This window comes from Azolla caroliniana, unplaced genomic scaffold, assembly GCF_043228905.1.
Source record: "Azolla caroliniana isolate FFs.n. ecotype wild unplaced genomic scaffold, voAzoCaro1.0.p SCAF_8, whole genome shotgun sequence".
NCBI lineage: Eukaryota > Viridiplantae > Streptophyta > Polypodiopsida > Salviniales > Salviniaceae > Azolla > Azolla caroliniana.
The window spans coordinates 18,394,368-18,411,953 of record NW_028230443.1 but is presented as its reverse complement, the minus strand read 5'-3'; the positions used below and the strand labels follow the sequence as shown (position 1 = coordinate 18,411,953).

Sequence of the window (17,586 nt, the reverse complement as noted above, 5' to 3'; positions counted from 1 at the left end):
TCCAATTCCAACTCTTCTCTATTTATTTGGAAAAGTTCCCCAAGTTCCGGTTTGCATTTTGCTATATGTAGATGACATGGCCGTCACTAGACCCGACCTTGTTGAAATCGGCCGCGTAAAGTCCAAGTTGTTGGAAGCATTCGAGATGAAGGACCTGGGGGACCTTCACTATTTCCTCGGGATTGAAGTGATCCACACCCCATCAACATATCTCAACAACATTATGTGTATAATATGTTGTACAAATTCGGCATCACAAATTGTCAATCCATCTCCACTCCTCTTGACAGGACCTTGAAGCTATGTCCCAATTCAAGAGCGACCTGCGATGACAAACGGTTCCAACAAATTGTCGAGAGCCTAATATACTTAACCATCACCCGACTTGACCTCGACTATCCAGTAGGTATGATAAGTCAGTTCATGCAGAGACCGATTGTCAAACATCCACAGTGCACGACTCAAATATTGCAATATGTGAGCGGCACGAAGGATCGAGGACTGTTGTACCAACACGGTATAGCCGAACAACTAGTTGGCTATACTGATGTCGGTTGGGCGGGAGACACCACGGATCATTGGTCAACATTAGGTTTCATGTTTTCTCTTAGAAGCGCGGCTATAGCATGGAGCAGCAAGAAGCAACTAACAATGGCCCTATCGAGCACTGAGGTTGAGTATCGAGGAGCCACGATCACTACATGTGAAGCTATATGGCATCGGTAGGTGTTGCAAGACTTACGGGTCGAAGTTCACACTCTGATTCCGATCTACTGCGACAATATCAATAGCATGCAGCTGGCCAAGAACCCCGTTTTCCATGCTCGGATGAAGCACATAGAAGTGCATTATCACTTTGTGCGCGAGCGAGTCCTGAACGGTGAAGTCGAACTCAGATATGTTCAAACCGATCAATAGATTGCAGACATCTTCACCAAGGTGCTTGGATCAGACAAGTTGAAGCATTTTTCGGAGATGCTTGGGTTGCAACATCTCGATGTGCCGCACTTGAGGGGGAGAACAAGTGGAGAAACAACTGGAGGAGAGCAATAGGAGGAAGCCGAAGAAGATGTTGAATCGACTAAAGAAGTTGACACATCTGGAAAAGCCGGGACATGCGGCAAAGGCGGTAGAGTCAAGGACAAAGCCAACCAAAAGAAAAAGGCCAGGACCAAGACATGGTCGGACGTGGTTAAGGGCTTGAAGAAGGATGACAAATTGGAGATAGCCAATTCGGACAAGAGCAGGAACAAATTAGAGACAACCGATTCGGTCAAGTGGGTTGATTCGGATGAGTCGAATTACATGAAGGCCAAGCGGACAGGGAGGCAGCCACAGCCGACACTGAAATGAAGGCGTAGACGGGTCGAGGGGCGCCGATGCCACGACAATGAGGGAGTTGAGAAGGGCCTGATGAGTAGACAAGCTGACCGAGGAGGTTGAGGTGTGCAGGACTGGATGGGTTGAGGAACGCGAGCAAGGCGTGAAGACACCAAGAGGAGCCGGAGACAAGGACCAACAAATCTTGACACGATAGACGGACCTCAAGTTGAGCTTGAGGGGGAGTGTTGAGCGAGCAAGCTCAACATGGGCCGGATTGGATCAGAGAGCCGGATCGGAGAACTGGATTTGTGTGAGCTGGTAGGCTGTTAGAGGACTACGATCCTAGATTACTAGGAAGTTATATTCCTAGGAGTTAGTGTCAGTAGCTCAGCTATGAGTATTGAAATACTTGTTAGTACTTCGATCAGTCCTTTATGGACTTGTATAAAAAGTGCTCTTTGAACACATTTGACTGTATAGAGTGTTATTTTGAAATCGAGTTTTCGATGTTCTGCTCTCTCTCTCTCTCTCTCCCGAGTACTCTGTATTCTCTATGTTTTCTCTGTTGCTATCCGGTTGAGCCGGTTGTGTTTGTTTTTTTTAGCTTTCGCACGTTAATTTTCACAATGTGCAAAGAGAGAAAAAGGTAGCTTTCGCACGTTAATTTTCACAATGTACAAAAACTCAAAAATTTCTAAAAACAGTTATAGAAAGGAAAAGGAAAAGACGTGTCCCACCACCTTCTTTAAAACCAAGGTACGATCCATGTCCATACACGGTGGTATGAGACAATCGATCTTGGGTGTAATGCTAGATACGTCCACCCTATATATACATAGTAACATCTCTCGAACGTGGTTATTGTGAGTGATGGATGGGTAAGGGCTTTCGGACCAGGCGCAGTCAGTTGGTTGGTCGGTGTGAGCTCAAATTGTCTCTATCCGGCTCCAAAATGCCCTTGGAAGTTGGAAGTGAGACGCAAATAGACAGACATCTGAAAGTTTACACATTCGTGCTGAAATGATTTAAAAAACGTTCTTCACTTTGGACTTGGGCACATGCTTTGGATTGTCGTTTCTCCGCATGCACATCCGCTCTCTAGAATCCACATCCGCTCTCTATTATCTTGTTGGACAGGGCCACCCTTTTTCTTCCACATACATATGTACATACACATGCACTCTCTAGAATGAAAATGCCTCTTGGGACGGGATCTCCTGGTTTGTCCACATGCACATCCTCTCTCTAGAATGCATGTGCTATTTCGTCACATGCACATCCTCTCTCTAGAATGCCTCCGCTGTTTTCTCCACATGCACATCCTCTCTCTAGAATGCCTGTGCGTGTGAAGTGACAACTTCAATAAATGATAGGTAAGAGTAATGATGATAGGCGTAAAAAGATAGAGAAAAAGAGAGAGTTTGTGTCTAGAGAGAGACAGAGAGGCAGTGTGTGTGTGTCTAGAAAGAGAGTCTAGAGAGAGAGAGAGAGTGTGTGTGTGTATATCTAGAGAGAGACAGAGAGGTAGTGTGTGTTTGTGTGTCTAGAAAGAGAGTCTAGAGAGAGAGAGTGTGTGTGCGTGTCTAGAAAGAGAGTCTAGAGAGAGAGGCTGCGCCTGTGTGAAGGCTCAACAACAAAACTGAGAGAAGACATCGCTCGCGCACGCATACAGAGAGAAGACGCCATCGCTTCTGAAGGGGAAGCACACCTGCTTCTCCTTCTCCTTCTCCTTCTCCTTCTGCTTCTCCTTCGCCATCGCCATCGCCATCCCGTCGACGGATTCTCTTTCCCTCCCGCAGAAGAAACGGTCCTCGCTCGACTTCTTTTTGGATCGTTTTTTGTTGTCTCTCTCTCTCTCCGAATTTCTCCTCACGGTCAACTAGATCGGAATGATTCGCCTTTGTTAAGGTTAGCTCTCCGTCTTTTATTCTCCCTCTGCAATTTCCAGACTTCCCGTGCAAGCAATTTTAGGTTACCACTTCCTATAATTTCATAGCCAAGACGGAATGGTTTCTGCATGGTTACCTCTTGATTCCCTCATCTCTCTCTCTCTATTTTATCTTTAATTTCCTCAAACTCCCGCACACAAACAATTTAGCTAAGCATTTCCTATAATTCCAATGTCCGGATTGTGATTTTCGTGACTGGTAATTAGCTCAGATTCGTCTTTGTCTCTGCGATTTCCAGAAGCATTTCCGTTCCTCCACGAGAAATTAGGCTTAAAATTGTCCTATTTTCAAGGTCAAAATCGAATGCTCTCTGTAAAACAAGTGCTGATCTGCATCTTCCCAACTAACTTCCCCTTCCGTTTCTAGAAGAATTCTCCTCTAGTGAAATATTGCCAAGGTCAAATATTGAATGATTCATGCATGATCATCTCCGATCCATCAAATTTTCTATCTTTGCTAAACGTGCTGTGTTTCAAGATCAAAATTAAATGAATGTGCTAAACGTGCTGTCCAGAAGAATTTACACCTGCAGAAAAAATATTTCTCTAAACACGTTAAATTTCTCTGATCCTTTCTCTCTCTTTGCATTTCTAGAGGAGTTTCCCCATCTGCAGAATCAGTTTTGATAGACATTCGTATTTTCAAGGCCAAAGTCAAGAAATGTCTGTGCTATTTCTGGCACAGTACAATTCTGTAGAAGCATTTTGCAAAAAGTTGCCGATTTTAAGATCAAAACTCAATGCTTTGTGCGTAAGATTTGCTTTGGTTTCTCATTTTATCTGCAATCTCTAGAAGACTTTAAGACATCTGCGGTATTTACGCTCTTGCCAAACAATTCCTGTTTTATGAAAGGTAAAATCCAGAGCTTTGTTTAAGTTTAGCTCTGATCTGCAGTTTCTCTTCCGTTCCTAGAAGCTTTTGCACTTCTGGTCGAATGAATGTGCTAGACATGCCGTTTCTAGAATAATCTACGCATCTCAGCTGAAATAGTTTCTTAATTTCAAGGCTGAATGAAGTTTCTGCCACTTCTAGAATAATCTACGCATCTCAGATGAAATGTTTTTTTCTAAAGTTTCTTAATTTCAAGGCCAGTTTCAAATTGCTGTCTTCTCTATGGATAGTTGTGATCCAGCCGTTCTCTATTTTTTCTGCTATTTGCAGAGGATTACCCTCTCTGCAGAACGGTTTCTGAATTTTCACCAGTTTCAAATTCCTCTCTTCTATAAAGGCTAGCTCTGCCATTTCTATAATCTACGCATCTCAGCTGAAATGTTTCTTCTCTAAAGTTTCTTAATTTCAAGGTTGGTTTCAAATTGCTGTCTTCTCTATGGATAATTGTGATCCAACTATTCTCTATTTTTTCTGCTATTACCAGAGGATTCTACACTCTCTACAGAATGGTTTCTGAATTTTCACCAGTTTCAAATTCCTCTCTTCTATAGCTAAACATCTTGTATTTCAAGGTCAAGCTTAAGGCTTTCTATAAGGCTAGATATGAAGGACAACAATACAGCCACACAAGCTAATCAACAGAGAACAATCACAACTTAGCTAAACTATATGGTTCGATCCCAGTGTCAGAATTGTGTGTATGGGTAGCAAGAAATGGCTACTGTTCAGCTAGACAGGCAGGTTTCCTAAAAGAGGTTCACAACTTCAGATCACATATTGACTCTACTGTACTATATGGTTGCCTCATGCAGTGATTAGAAGCCCTTGGAATCCTAATAGATAGGTAATGGGGATTGTATGCAGGATATGAACCATTTGTTAAGAAAAATGCACACTACTATGGGGTTATCAATGGCCGTGGCTTGTACGATGGAGTAAAACCAGGATGCCCATTGTCTCCCACTCTCTTCAGTCTTTCTATAGATGAGATATCTAATTACATATAGAGATTGGGTGGTTCAGAAGCATGCTTAACGGTGGAAACTATACTGATATTGCTATATGCCAATGGCATTGCATTGATCCTGCAATTCTTCATAGAACTACAAAGTCATCTAAATGTTTCAAAGTCATTTTTGTATAGATAAAAGTTTGTTATTCAACCTTAATAAACTAAAATGATGGTGTTGAACACCACTCAAGCATGGATAATGAGATCAGAACTGGAATTCTTCTAGGGAGAGGAAAAGGTTACATACACATGATCCTTCACATATCTAGGAGTAACATTCACGGGGCGCAGGTTTTCCCTAAGGGAGGCTGTGTGTGCTTGACATTCTCATGAAAATGCAGCCATTGACTCCCTTGAAAGGCAATATGCACATACTAGTTCCAAGAACCACGAACTAAGTAAGGTTGTTTGATGTATTTGTAGCACCCAACTCGTCAATATGCAATAGAAATTTGGGGACGAAGCCTTCATAGTGAAGATTAGTCTCAATAATGGCTAGCATGATAATGAGGAAAGCATAAACAATGTTGTCCTGTGATATAGTGTGGGCAGAGATTGGAGCAGCCCCAGTAGTGACCAAAGCATTATTTTGATCAGTGATCGGTATGCAAATTTGCGAGCTGTGCAAGGAAAGGTACTGAAGATTGGCACTTACATCATCAAAATAGCTTGCTGAACATGGAGATAACATTGTTGGTATGTCGAAATGTAAGACTAGTTCCAGTCACATGACATTAGTATATGTACACCACCTCCATTCCAATATAGGTTGGATTGTTCACACCTGGAAATGACTAAACCAGAAAAGAATCAAGTAATCCAAGATGATATCATTAAATTGGATAATATTGGATAATAAAAAAACATGGATGAGCCCCACAACATCTCTAGGTAGGAAGATGACCCTTTTTCACATGTTGCAAGATGGATTTATTATTAGGCCTTATGTGAATAGATATCAATCTCATGTGATCCATAGTGTGATACATCCTGGTCACATTGTCATCAACAAATAAAGGCCATTATCGCCTGGCATTGACAGTGCTTTCCTTGCTTTGGCATCCTTTAGTAACCTATGTTTAGTTATGTTTATTTTGGTTCGTCATTCTGAATGGCAAGAACATTTTAAGATGTAATCTCCAGTTTAGCCTTAAAGGCCTTTCTGGCCTTTTAAAAGACATTAATTTAGTCTTCTTTCTTAATATGCCACGTTTCAAGGTCAGAATCAAATTCCATTTGAAGGGCTTGCTCTATGTTTCTCATTTTTGCTTTCGCTTTGCCGCTGCTTTTCTTTCTTCAAAATCCTAAATCTTGCATATGAAAATTCAATCCATGATAAATCTCACATGCAAACCTTAGCATTCACAATGGGCAAGGCTGCTGGCCTAATATTCACCTGTTTTTCGTTAATTCTCTCTGTCTCTGTAGTTACCGTCACTGTTTACGTATTATTGTTTTTGCAGCACAGTGAACCTATTGGAGATTTTAGATATCTTAGAATATATACGTACAAAACCATTCTTACTAATGTCTATTGCATTGGTAGGTTTTCTGAAGTCCATTGATTTATTTTAAGCTATGATTATAGAAATATATATGCGCATTATTGTATGCAATGTATATCTCATTTGCCTTATCATTGTGTTCATTACTTCAAATGACATTCTTTGTAATTCTTTGTATTTCAGTTGGATACATGGGGTGGTAAGATGAATACATTAATAAGAATCTTCAGTGGCTTCTAATTAGCTGTACCGATTTGAAGATATTGACTTTGAGGAACTTAATATGTGGTTATATCTCATCAGAAATGGGTTCAGATGATTGGATGTCTTGACTTACAATGGTTCACTCAAGAGCTTCGAGGTTGATCTCATCTCAAATTCTTTTGAGATGGCCTGACATAATTGAGTTGATTATGTATAAATGTGATCTAGATTGGTACTAACATGTTTCCACATCATTTAAGTGCAAGCAATGTGGGTGGTCACTATGACAATGTAAGTGATAAATATATACATGATGATCTCTCCAGAAGTCAGCAATCATGGAGAGGTCATATGCAAGGAGACTATGAGCAGCAATTTATTGGCTACACAAGAGGGATGGCACATCCGGAGATGCAGATGCCGCAACAGTCTTTATATTTCCAGCCACAAAATCCTGATCCTACTAAACAGCAAAATCTGTACCACGAACCATACATACAGTCTTCGATGACTTCATATTCAGCTCTTCTACATGGACCAGATACACCTCCTCAGTCTGACCCAGTATGGGATCTATCAATTGAAAGTAATGAAAACCATACTGATTTAGGTGGTGGTAATGGGTCCATGGATAATTCTGTAAATAATGGGCAACCCCCATATGGCTTTGTTATGGGTGGGGATCAAAGATCAGGATTTCATCCACCATTCTGCTTAAATACATCTGTTAGTTCCTCAGTGGGTACACATCCATCCTACTCCAATGGATTCCAATCAGGTAGTGAATCGAGATCATCATTTTACACACATGATGTACACCAAAGCACAATGTTGGAAAACATCCCGTCAAAAAATCGAGGGTATTCAATGGATCAGAATAGCCATCATATGGGGCTGAGCTATCAAAATAACCAGGGTTACTTTGAGCAAAACTCAGGTGTACAACAGTATCAGGCTGCTCCGTTTGATGTCACAGGAGGTGATACACAAATATTTGATCCGAATTCTGTGCAAACACATTGTAATTTTAAAAATGAGACGAATATTCCTGTTGATGAATCCACATTTACAGATGGAAGTAGACATCATCAAGGTTGGAAATCTCCATCGAGACAAATATTCAAACACCAAGGTATTGACAACGGTCAGCAGCAAAACATTCACCCTTCCAATCTTTACCAGTCTTACATGACGCATCCAGATTTTGGGAATTATTTCCAACCTGATTACCAGAATCCTATCTGCAATACCAACATCGGACATCAAAATAACTACTATTCTGAAAGCACAATTGAGTTGGCCGGGGATTCCGAAAATATACACAATGAATCGGGTCAACAAAATCATCCGAATACCATACAATGTCAAGAAATTCATGCTAACCATGAACAGGATAATTTAGCTCAATATGTCGGTAATGTTAAGGAACAGATTAAGCCAATGCCGCCAAGTTCAAATAAAGATGATGGACGTTCTCCATGGAAAAAGGAGATTGAGGTGATTTCCTTGTTAAAAGAGAACTTGATATTCATCATAGTTTAATTTGTTTATCTACATTATTTTTTGATATAACACTCATATGAAGTTGTTTCTTTGAATTTAACATAGGGTGCTCATATGAAGAAACAAAGAGAATCTTTCCATGTTCACATGGCTGCATCAGACAATCCATACCATTATGGTCATAGTTCTTTATTACTTCGAGAAGCAGGCTCTGGAAGGCCTTATAATTCAATTCCATATAATGCCAAATCCGAGTTAAAAATATCCTCTGAAATCAAGGATGTTAATATGAATCCTCCTGCCTCGCATAATATAAGCCCTGTATCAAGGGCCAGTTATGAAAATCAAATGGATCAAGAAAGTCATACCTCTGAAGAGATTGAAAGAATGTACAAGAGATTACGCATGCATCATGAACCTTCAGTATCAATTGCTACAGAAAATGCACAATTTGGAGCCACTTGTTCCACAATTGAAAACGTCAGCATGAAGGAGTTTTTGATTGATCCTACAGATGCCACTTCTTCTCTTGAAGGTAGCATTGGCATTTCTCAAAGAGGCTCTAATACTGAAAGGCATTTTAATCCATGCGCACAATCTCAGGGTGACTATCATGCTTGGGCACCAAGAACGTACAAGTCATTAAACAGAAAATTGTATCAAGGATATCCTCCAATTGTGGGACAAGAAACATTCCGTTATCAAGAAAATGGCACATTAATGCCAATAGGTCAGCATGTATGTATTAAAGAAGTAAAAGCCATGCAACAATGTAGTAACTCCACCTCAGGCATTGCACACGAAATCAAACAGAAGGTAGAGAATTCACTGACAGGCACCAGTGGACATTCACAAAGGAAGTTGTTTTCGAATGATGCTATCATGAGCACAAATGCAACACCTATGAATGCAGACACATGGCAATCACATCCGATATGTTATGAACAATCGGTAATGTCACAACCACCATCAGGTTATCACTATTCTTATGCTTATGGAAGTGAGCTAAATTATCGACCTCAGGTGGATTGGAGCCAAAGCCAGGGTATAGGATATGATAATGGATTATATCGCAGTCCTACTGTTGGGTTGATGGATGGGGACTCTGAATTCTCTGCGAAAACAACCGCTGGATCTATGCCAGATCAATCTTCTCAATTTCAACATCAAGTTTCAAGAAATGGATATTCTGTGACATTCTCAGATCTCCCAAAGAAGAGGAAGAAGTCATTCTCTCTCTTTGTTCCCTGGCACATAGGAGCAACTCAACCTAAAGGCCAGCTTCCTTCTATTAGGTGGATGATACTGCCTCTATACCATGTGCAAAAATCTATTTAAAATGAAAATGTTTTATGTGTTAAATGTGCTTTATGATTGACGTTGAAAGTAAATTTATCGATGTTTATACCACAGCAAGGCTGAACTTATGTGGGCTACTGCTACCAACCGTCTTCCAGACAAGGTTAATCTCAGCCTTCGACCATTTTGATGGGAGATGCTTAATGGTTAATTGCCAGTAATACTGAAATAAGTTTCTATTTGGACAGGATACTGGAGAGAGCCATACTGGAACCTTCTGGAGAGCAAAGAGAAGGCTTAGGGTTACTACACAGTTAGTGCAACAACTGATCCTTCCATTCCCAAGAATCCTAATGCGAGGGAACAAGTCTGGAGATATTGAATGTTTGACATATAACGTTACAAGAACTGCATTAGAGGATGCATGTGTGCTATTATCAGGGACTGAGAAAGAACCTGAAAATTCACAAAAGGATGTGGGAAACCCTAACACGTGAGTTTGCCTCATAGTCTGCAATGTAGTCTATTTGTGATGTTTTACTTATTTGAGATTTCTGTTAACAGGGATGGACGACATTATACAAGAACAAGAAGTATGAAAAAGGATGTTACCATGATGCGGCTTGTAGTGAAATTTATGGACAGGATAAAAAAATTGGATATTAGCCTTACAAGGTAACTGCATATATCTGACCATACATCTGGTTTTGCAATTCTGAAATAATTTAAAGATTGACTGTGGGTTTATGGACCTGTACCTCATAGACTTCCAGGGAATTGGAATTCTGTCCTGAAGCTGAGACTTATTCCCGGTTCCTATCTCTTTACTACTGAAATTTATGCTAACATGGTCGTGATAGAAATCCAACTAAAGATTAAGGATGCAAATGCTCAAAGAATGACAACTTTTGATCTATAATGTAATCAAACTAGATCTCTCTTGCCATCAAAGAAAGTATAACCAGAGTAAAACTGCATAAGGTATCATATTTTCCGCTTAGCTGAATAACTAACATGACGTTAGATTGACTGAAACTTTTGCCCTCAAAAGATCTCCAACATGGGCCAATCCAAGATGGTGTGGTCTTTCTAGTGAAAGAAGAATATCAGGGCCGCAGATAGGTAATGACCTTGATTTATTGATAACAAGCGCTATGGAGCTGTTTTCCAGATGGATGTGGCCCAAGTGCATGAAATATAAACTGCTTTTGGTCTTTAGGGAACAAGCTCAGAGGCTTACCTGAAAGTTCTTTTAACCTATCCTTGGGCTCTGTTTACATTGACAAACAGAACATGATCTTGCAAAATATGGCCATGGTCCATAGTAAACACAGTACATCTGCCAAGAAATCCTTGGTGTGCTAATCTGGTCCAAGTAGCCGATATTGGGCTAATTGGAAGTGTGTCTGGACGTGGTGGCAATACAAACTTACTATTACATATGAGAGTACCTCACAATGTTAGTCCTCCCGTGCATGCACACAATAGAGCTTAGATGGAATCTAGACTAGTCAACTACAAAGTTAGTCGACACAGTTGATACTCACAGCTGCTGTGTAAGAGAAAGAGGGTGGATATTATATTGTATGTTTGGTCTTATTGTCACATTAAATGTGCGAGTCAGTTGATAGTAGTGGGGATATTCCTTTTCTGTTAACTGACTTGTCATTTCATATGCAAACTAGTGCTAGATAGTACTTATCGTAAAATGAATGGCACATGCTTCAAGACTAAGTACATTACCTACAGAGAATATTCTCCTAATCGAACTGACTAGTCAATCCCATTACCTTACTTCCCTCTTTCCTAAATACATTCTGTCCTTCTCATCTATGGTATCTTACATTGACCCTCAGTGATCCATATGGTCGGTTGTACAATCGCTACTCATTTGGGGTGCTACCACAAATTGTGCACTTTAAAAATACATGTGGCGATAAACTGACAACTTGGGATCGATCATTGATTATATTTAACATACTCAACATCTTCATCTCCTTCAACGTGGCAACATTGAGATGCCAAATCTCTCATGCCACTGCTTCGTGTTAGTACACTGTTCAGTAGAGATTGTAAGTGTGCTCAGGTTGTAGAGATTGTTGTGCCTTACCCCTTTCCGTGTGACCTTACCAGCAGAATCTATTATTTCAGCACCCGATTTCTTGAATCAAACTTATAATGGGATTGATGATCAATTGTAAAGAGGACACATCCCACTGATTTTCTAACACTATATGCTATATTTCATGAAACTTGAACTATGATGCTTATTTATATACATTCCAATTGATAATCCTCATAATTTCTTCTATACATTCTTGTCCCTCAAAACTTCAAAAGAGTTACATTAAAGAGAAGTTCACTTCTATTAGTGGTATCCAAGGTTGCTAATCCCAAGGCTTAGTGTTACCTGTCCATTACTATCCATGTTTGACTTTGGGAATGAATCCGGTAGACCTTGAAACGAGACCACAAATCTCCTCTATGAGGTCCTATGATATTTTGCCGTCATTTCCAAATCTACACATTGCATGTATGATGTTTAGAACCTAATAGAACTCCACTACTTTTAGTGTGCATGCATAACTTCATCACTTTTGCAAAGTCTATGCCAGTGAAATGGTGATCGTTTTTATTGTTGCTAAACATGAATAACCAAATGAATAGTTCTTTGCTCTTATTGCCAGATACTTACAATCTGACTTGGTTTGAAACAGGCTCAATTGTTTCATGACTGTGATGGAGCTAAGGCGAAAGATCTATGATCTGGAGAAACTGGCAACTGTAAATAGATTAGCTAAACACCATGGAAGTGATTTTGTTGTAGATTTCTATGATGTGCCTTTAGATAATAACATTGGGTATCATGAGCCCCCTGAAAGGTATGTAATTGCGCTCCCTATGCCATTGTCCTTACCAGAAGGAAGATGTCTTTCTTTATGAATGAATTTCCATATTGAAAGTGAGAAAAATAGGCTTCATTAAATAGAAAAACTTCGCCTCTTTTTCCCTTCACTAGTAGGTCATGAAGAAGTAAAAGGTAGACTTAAGGGGGAATGTTTCTTTAAAGCCCTTTTTGACTTCCTATTTTAACTTTTTGGTTTTGTTCATAAACAATTAGAGAGACTTGAACTATCTTCAGTTCTAACTCCTTTAGAGGCCCCATTGGACATGTTTGCTAATCCTTTATAGATGATACAATTCTTTCAAGAACAAACGTATCACCATATTAATATGAGAAACACAGAAGAAAATCTTACTGCAGCAACAATCAAGTTTGACACAATGGGGTTCAGATGCCTCAGAGGTAAAGTGTGTTTTTACCAACTAGAACTGTATGAAAAATGGCATTCCAAACTCTACTTAAAACTAGGTTTTTGTGAAGTTCATTTTAAAAATCCAACATGATAGGTTATGAAAAGGTCAATTTTATAAGAAGTCAAATCTGTACATTTGGAGGATCAAGGCTAATGGCTTTCATGGGTACAAGTAGACAATAATATAAGGGAGGTTTCACAAAGTTGGATGCCTTTTGGAACTAACCAGGTATAATATAAATCAACTGGAAAAAGTTAATAGTTGGATTGGACTCATCTTGAGTTGGAATCTCTGAGTCTAACTTTTTGAAACGTATCCACCCTTCTTTTCTCTGTGAGCAAGAAATACACACTTGGAAACCAAGGCTTCATCCCATCTCTTTCCTTTTACCAATAAGATTTTACCATTTCGACAGTAGGAAGCTTCTTACCTTTACCTTTGAACCCTACTCCTAATATATTATCTTCAATTAGAACCATGACAGTGAAATCTTGAGGTTGAGAGTTCTATCATCTTTTCCCTCATTGTTGAAAAGTGTATTCTGATAGATGTTTGACATGAATTACCAATATTTTTGCCATAACTACAACAAACATTGTTTATAAAAGGTGTGGTTGACTCTATTTCTATATGTATGAGAAGCTACCAAGATGAGCAATAAAATCTGTGGTACTACATAAAGCAATAGTAATATTATACCCATCTTGTTTATATTCTGAAATAAATATTCTATTTTATATTTTTATTTGCCTCATAATTCTTGAAATTGGTCTAGAGGGCCCTCTATGACTTGTTTTGAATTGCCAAGGGTCATTGCTGACATTGTATAGCCAATGGTCTCTAGATTGGAAGAGCCAAAGCCGATAGGCTCTTGGATTGGTATGTGTTTCAGTCCAGTAGCATTGGGTTAATGTATGTAATTGTGAAGTTGTCTTATAAGGTCCTGATACATCATGCCGTTTGATGTGTGTAATTGTGAAGTTGTCTTACAAGGTCCTTATACATCATGCCCTACCTGAAGTCATTTAAAAGTCATGAATGGGCTAAGATACTATTTTGAAAAGGTGATCGTTTGAAGCATGAACAAGACATGGCTTATTCAAAAATAACTTTATTGATAGCTTTAGAGCTAATGGATACTCAACATGATGGCAACTTCCTAACTTCCTTCTTGAGGAACAGTCTTGCTTCCTGGATGTGAAATCAAGTTCCAGTGAGTCCAAATTCATAAGAAGATGAGGTGAGTGAGCACTTCAGTTGATGAAGTAAAGATAAGTTTTTATTAATCAAGAAAGATGATCACGTACCTACATTAATTACGTACTTCTTTTATGACTGGATGTGAAATCGAGTTCCAGTGAGTCCAAATTCATAAGAAGATGAGAAGGGTGAGTGAAGCACTTCAGTTGAGGAAGTAGAGAGGTTTTTATTAATCGAGAAAGATTATCACTTAGCTACATTAATTACATGCTCTCTTTTATGACAGGATCACCAATATATTTTCAAATATCAGCAGGGTATAATAGGTATACCCTTAATATGATGGCTGTTGTATATGTTTTGCATCTTCTATTCAATAATGAACATATGGATAATGTTCTGAAACGTTTGAATAAATTAAAGGGCGTACGCTGTAGACCATGTGATCATAATATTTGCATTTGTAGTTAGTTCAATGTGACGTATGTTAATTGTTTGTGGAGTCCTCGCAAACATCAAACCGAAGTGGGAATGAATGATTGGCAAACCTTGGTTGAATGTTCTCTATTCTTGAGGAATGTTGGAGCATCTAATGTTGTATATACTAGTGATATGAAGATTGTGAGTGCTAATAGAACATGTAATGTTAGAAATTGTAATGATAATTGACATTAGAAAATTATCAGCATATGCATGTGCTGGTTAAAATCCAAAAAAATACATAAGAATGAAGAGATTTGTGGAACTTGATGATGCCACTATCGTACCCTTGTTCTTTGTTGCTATAGATTAAACAGTGGCATAAACCTACAACATTTGTTTTCCAACTAATTGCAATATCTACTAAAAAAGCTGAATATTTTTTTAATTAGTAGAGACCAATTATAATGTTGTCTTGCAAATTTAGTATTTCTCTAAGCTATTAAGACCAATTCAAAAGCTAATTAATGAATGACCTCTTGTTTATGCATGTAGTCAAGATTTAACATTTAAGAAAAATATTATAAAAACAGCAATTATCTGTTGAAATATCTAAAAATAATGTGTTTTGCTGGGGTTTTTATTGTATCCAATGGTCTATATCATGAGCACCCAAAAGTTATTATGTGATTTTCATAAAAAATATAAAATCTCAAGTATTCTCTTATCATGGCGTCAAGCCTTAACATGTGCTTGCACAAGTATTCATTGGTATCTGAAAATGACTATCTAAAGAGGTAATGTGAAAACAAAATAACTTTTAAGTTTGAATATGTAGAGGGTGCTATTTGGGGTTACTATATAAATTCCCCACCCTTGTGTATAATGTATGAACACGTATGTTGTTATTTCCCAAAAGCACTATTAGACTTATTGCACACAAGAACAAACAAAACAACTTTTAAGTTTGAATATGTAGAGGGTGCTATTTGGGGTTACTATATAAATTCCCCACCCTTGTGTATAATGTATGAACACGTATGTTGTTATTTCCCAAAAGCACTATTAGACTTATTGCACACAAGAACATGTTGTGGAGACCAAACATGGGACACAATGCTCTTTTGTTATTTAGAACTCAAAAATATTACAAGTCCCAAGAATTGCGACAAAACGAAAATGTGAGTTGCGATGAGTCCCGTCAAGCTTACAAAATTGTGAGTTGGAAACCAGCTTGAAATTAGATTTGAATCTAGGTACTCTTGCCTCAAGCTAGTTGAGAATATATATGCTTCTTGTTCCTCTGGTGAATCAAAGCACATATTGTGCTGGTATAGAAGACCTCGGTCATCCTTGCACAACCATGGAATGAGCAAGGTTACAACCTTCTTCCTGTTCTTAGCTAGATATGTTGCACGAAAAAGAGGATTTATAGCAATTCCCATCATCCATGGTAAGTTGGTTGTTGTTACAATTGCCACATTTCGAACTCCTTGTTCTTCGCCATCCTTTAAAGTCTGTTCACCCCATAATCCACCCTTATATTGATATAGCCTGTGCTCTGCACTACACTAGATATATCCTTAAATCTAACTCATCGGCCGCCTTCTTTGGTGAGTCTTTAGCTGCAAGCTGGTTATCAAGATTTTACTGTGGAATTAAAGGAGCATAACTGGACTTTACGTTTGTATTTCTGTAGCATATCACGTACCTTTTCTGCAACATCTGTCTGTGGCTCGAGTCCAAGTGAAGGTGGCTTCAATGAAGGTGTGGTCAACCGAGGTGAGGGAGCAAAGTGGAAGAAAGATGGAGAAAAGGCCTCAAAAGGGCATTAGAGCAAAAGATTGAGCAGTCTGGCCAAGGTTTACTCAACCAAGGTGGATGAGCAATGTGGGCACCGGGAAGATGGATGAAAGGCGTTGAAGGGATGTAGACCAAAACGTTGAGAGTGGCTCAAGCAACACAAGGTGCGGTTCGAGACATCAAAGTTCCTAACACAATTTTGTAAGCTTGATGAACTCAAGCTCTAAAGGATTGTTCCTTTTCGTCTTCTTTGTCCATTTCGACTCGTGCGTCTGCCCACTAGATAGGAACCCTCTTCTAGCATAGGGTACTGTCGAGCTACGCGAGCTAAGTGTGGTCCACCACACTTGAAGCAACCTTGGTCAAATCGGGACATCTGTTGTATGTAGCTCCCAATCAAGGGGTTTGAGGGAGTGATTCACTCACTCACCTTGCTTGGCGACACATTCCTTGTTGGATCGCAAGGTCTTGCTATTCCTCCTTTCTCCATGGAGTCATGCTTGTGTTGGGGGGCCTCGCAATCGTCGTCCACACACTTCGCTATATGGATTGCCTCCTCCAAGCTAGCTAGTTCAAGCTTCTCTACCTCTTTCGTCACAGATGGTCGTAATCATAGACAAAACAATGCAACCTGTCAAAACCATCCATATTAGTTATTTGCAACATGATTATTCTATACTTAGAAATATAATTTTTGAGTTTCCCAAACTCTTGTGTTAAAAGACTCCATTCATCCATTAGCCTCTCTGGTTTGTCAACCACAGAGGCGGAGTACATGGCGGCTGTGGAAGCCGGCAAGGAAATATTATGGATGAAGGACTTCATCGGAGAGCTCGGTATCCGGCAAGAGGAATACCGACTCTATTGCGACAGTCAAAGTGCCATCCACCTTGCTAAGAATGCGGCCTACCATTCCCGGACGAAGCATATCCAGCGGAGGTATCACTGGATCCGGGAAAGAGTAGATGACCAGGAGTTCGCACTGACGAAGATCCACACGGTCGAGAACGGGTCAGATATGTTGACCAAAGTGCTGACACCCGACAAGTTGGACGCATGTCGGAAGAGGATCGGACTGGTAAGACACCCCATGCCGGAGTGAAGGGGGAGTTTGTTGGGAGACAGGTCCCTCCGGATGGTGCAGACCCGGTATGAACCG

The 17,586-nt window shown here is 39.5% G+C and overlaps 1 protein-coding gene across 3 annotated transcripts; it reads left to right on the top strand.

Annotated features, from left to right (window-relative positions):
• Positions 1–6,863: 6,863 nt before the first annotated feature.
• Positions 6,864–12,821, top strand: LOC147861228 (uncharacterized). 3 transcript variants are annotated; one of them, XM_087323314.1, is made up of 7 exons: positions 6,864–7,821; positions 7,957–8,381; positions 8,493–9,682; positions 9,801–9,849; positions 9,935–10,179; positions 10,251–10,361; positions 12,404–12,821. In XM_087323314.1, exons 1-7 carry the CDS (start codon positions 7,125–7,127, stop codon positions 12,627–12,629), a joined length of 2,943 nt encoding a protein of 980 aa, XP_087179440.1. In that variant the 5' UTR covers positions 6,864–7,124; the 3' UTR covers positions 12,630–12,821. The 3 variants fall into 3 exon arrangements, with proteins under 3 accessions (XP_087179440.1, XP_087179439.1, XP_087179438.1); XM_087323313.1 differs by having other exon boundaries at positions 6,864–7,863; XM_087323312.1 differs by having other exon boundaries at positions 6,864–8,381.
• The last annotated feature ends 4,765 nt before the right edge of the window (positions 12,822–17,586 follow it).

Bases quoted from the DNA above. Each gene is read 5' to 3' on its own strand.
- LOC147861228 (XM_087323312.1), top strand. From the start codon at position 7,125: ATGTTTCCACATCATTTAAGTGCAAGCAATGTGGGTGGTCACTATGAC. The intron at 8,382-8,492 runs GTGATTTCCTTG...AATTTAACATAG, and splicing joins CATGGAAAAAGGAGATTGAG to GGTGCTCATATGAAGAAACA. The intron at 10,180-10,250 runs GTGAGTTTGCCT...TTCTGTTAACAG, and splicing joins GATGTGGGAAACCCTAACAC to GGATGGACGACATTATACAA.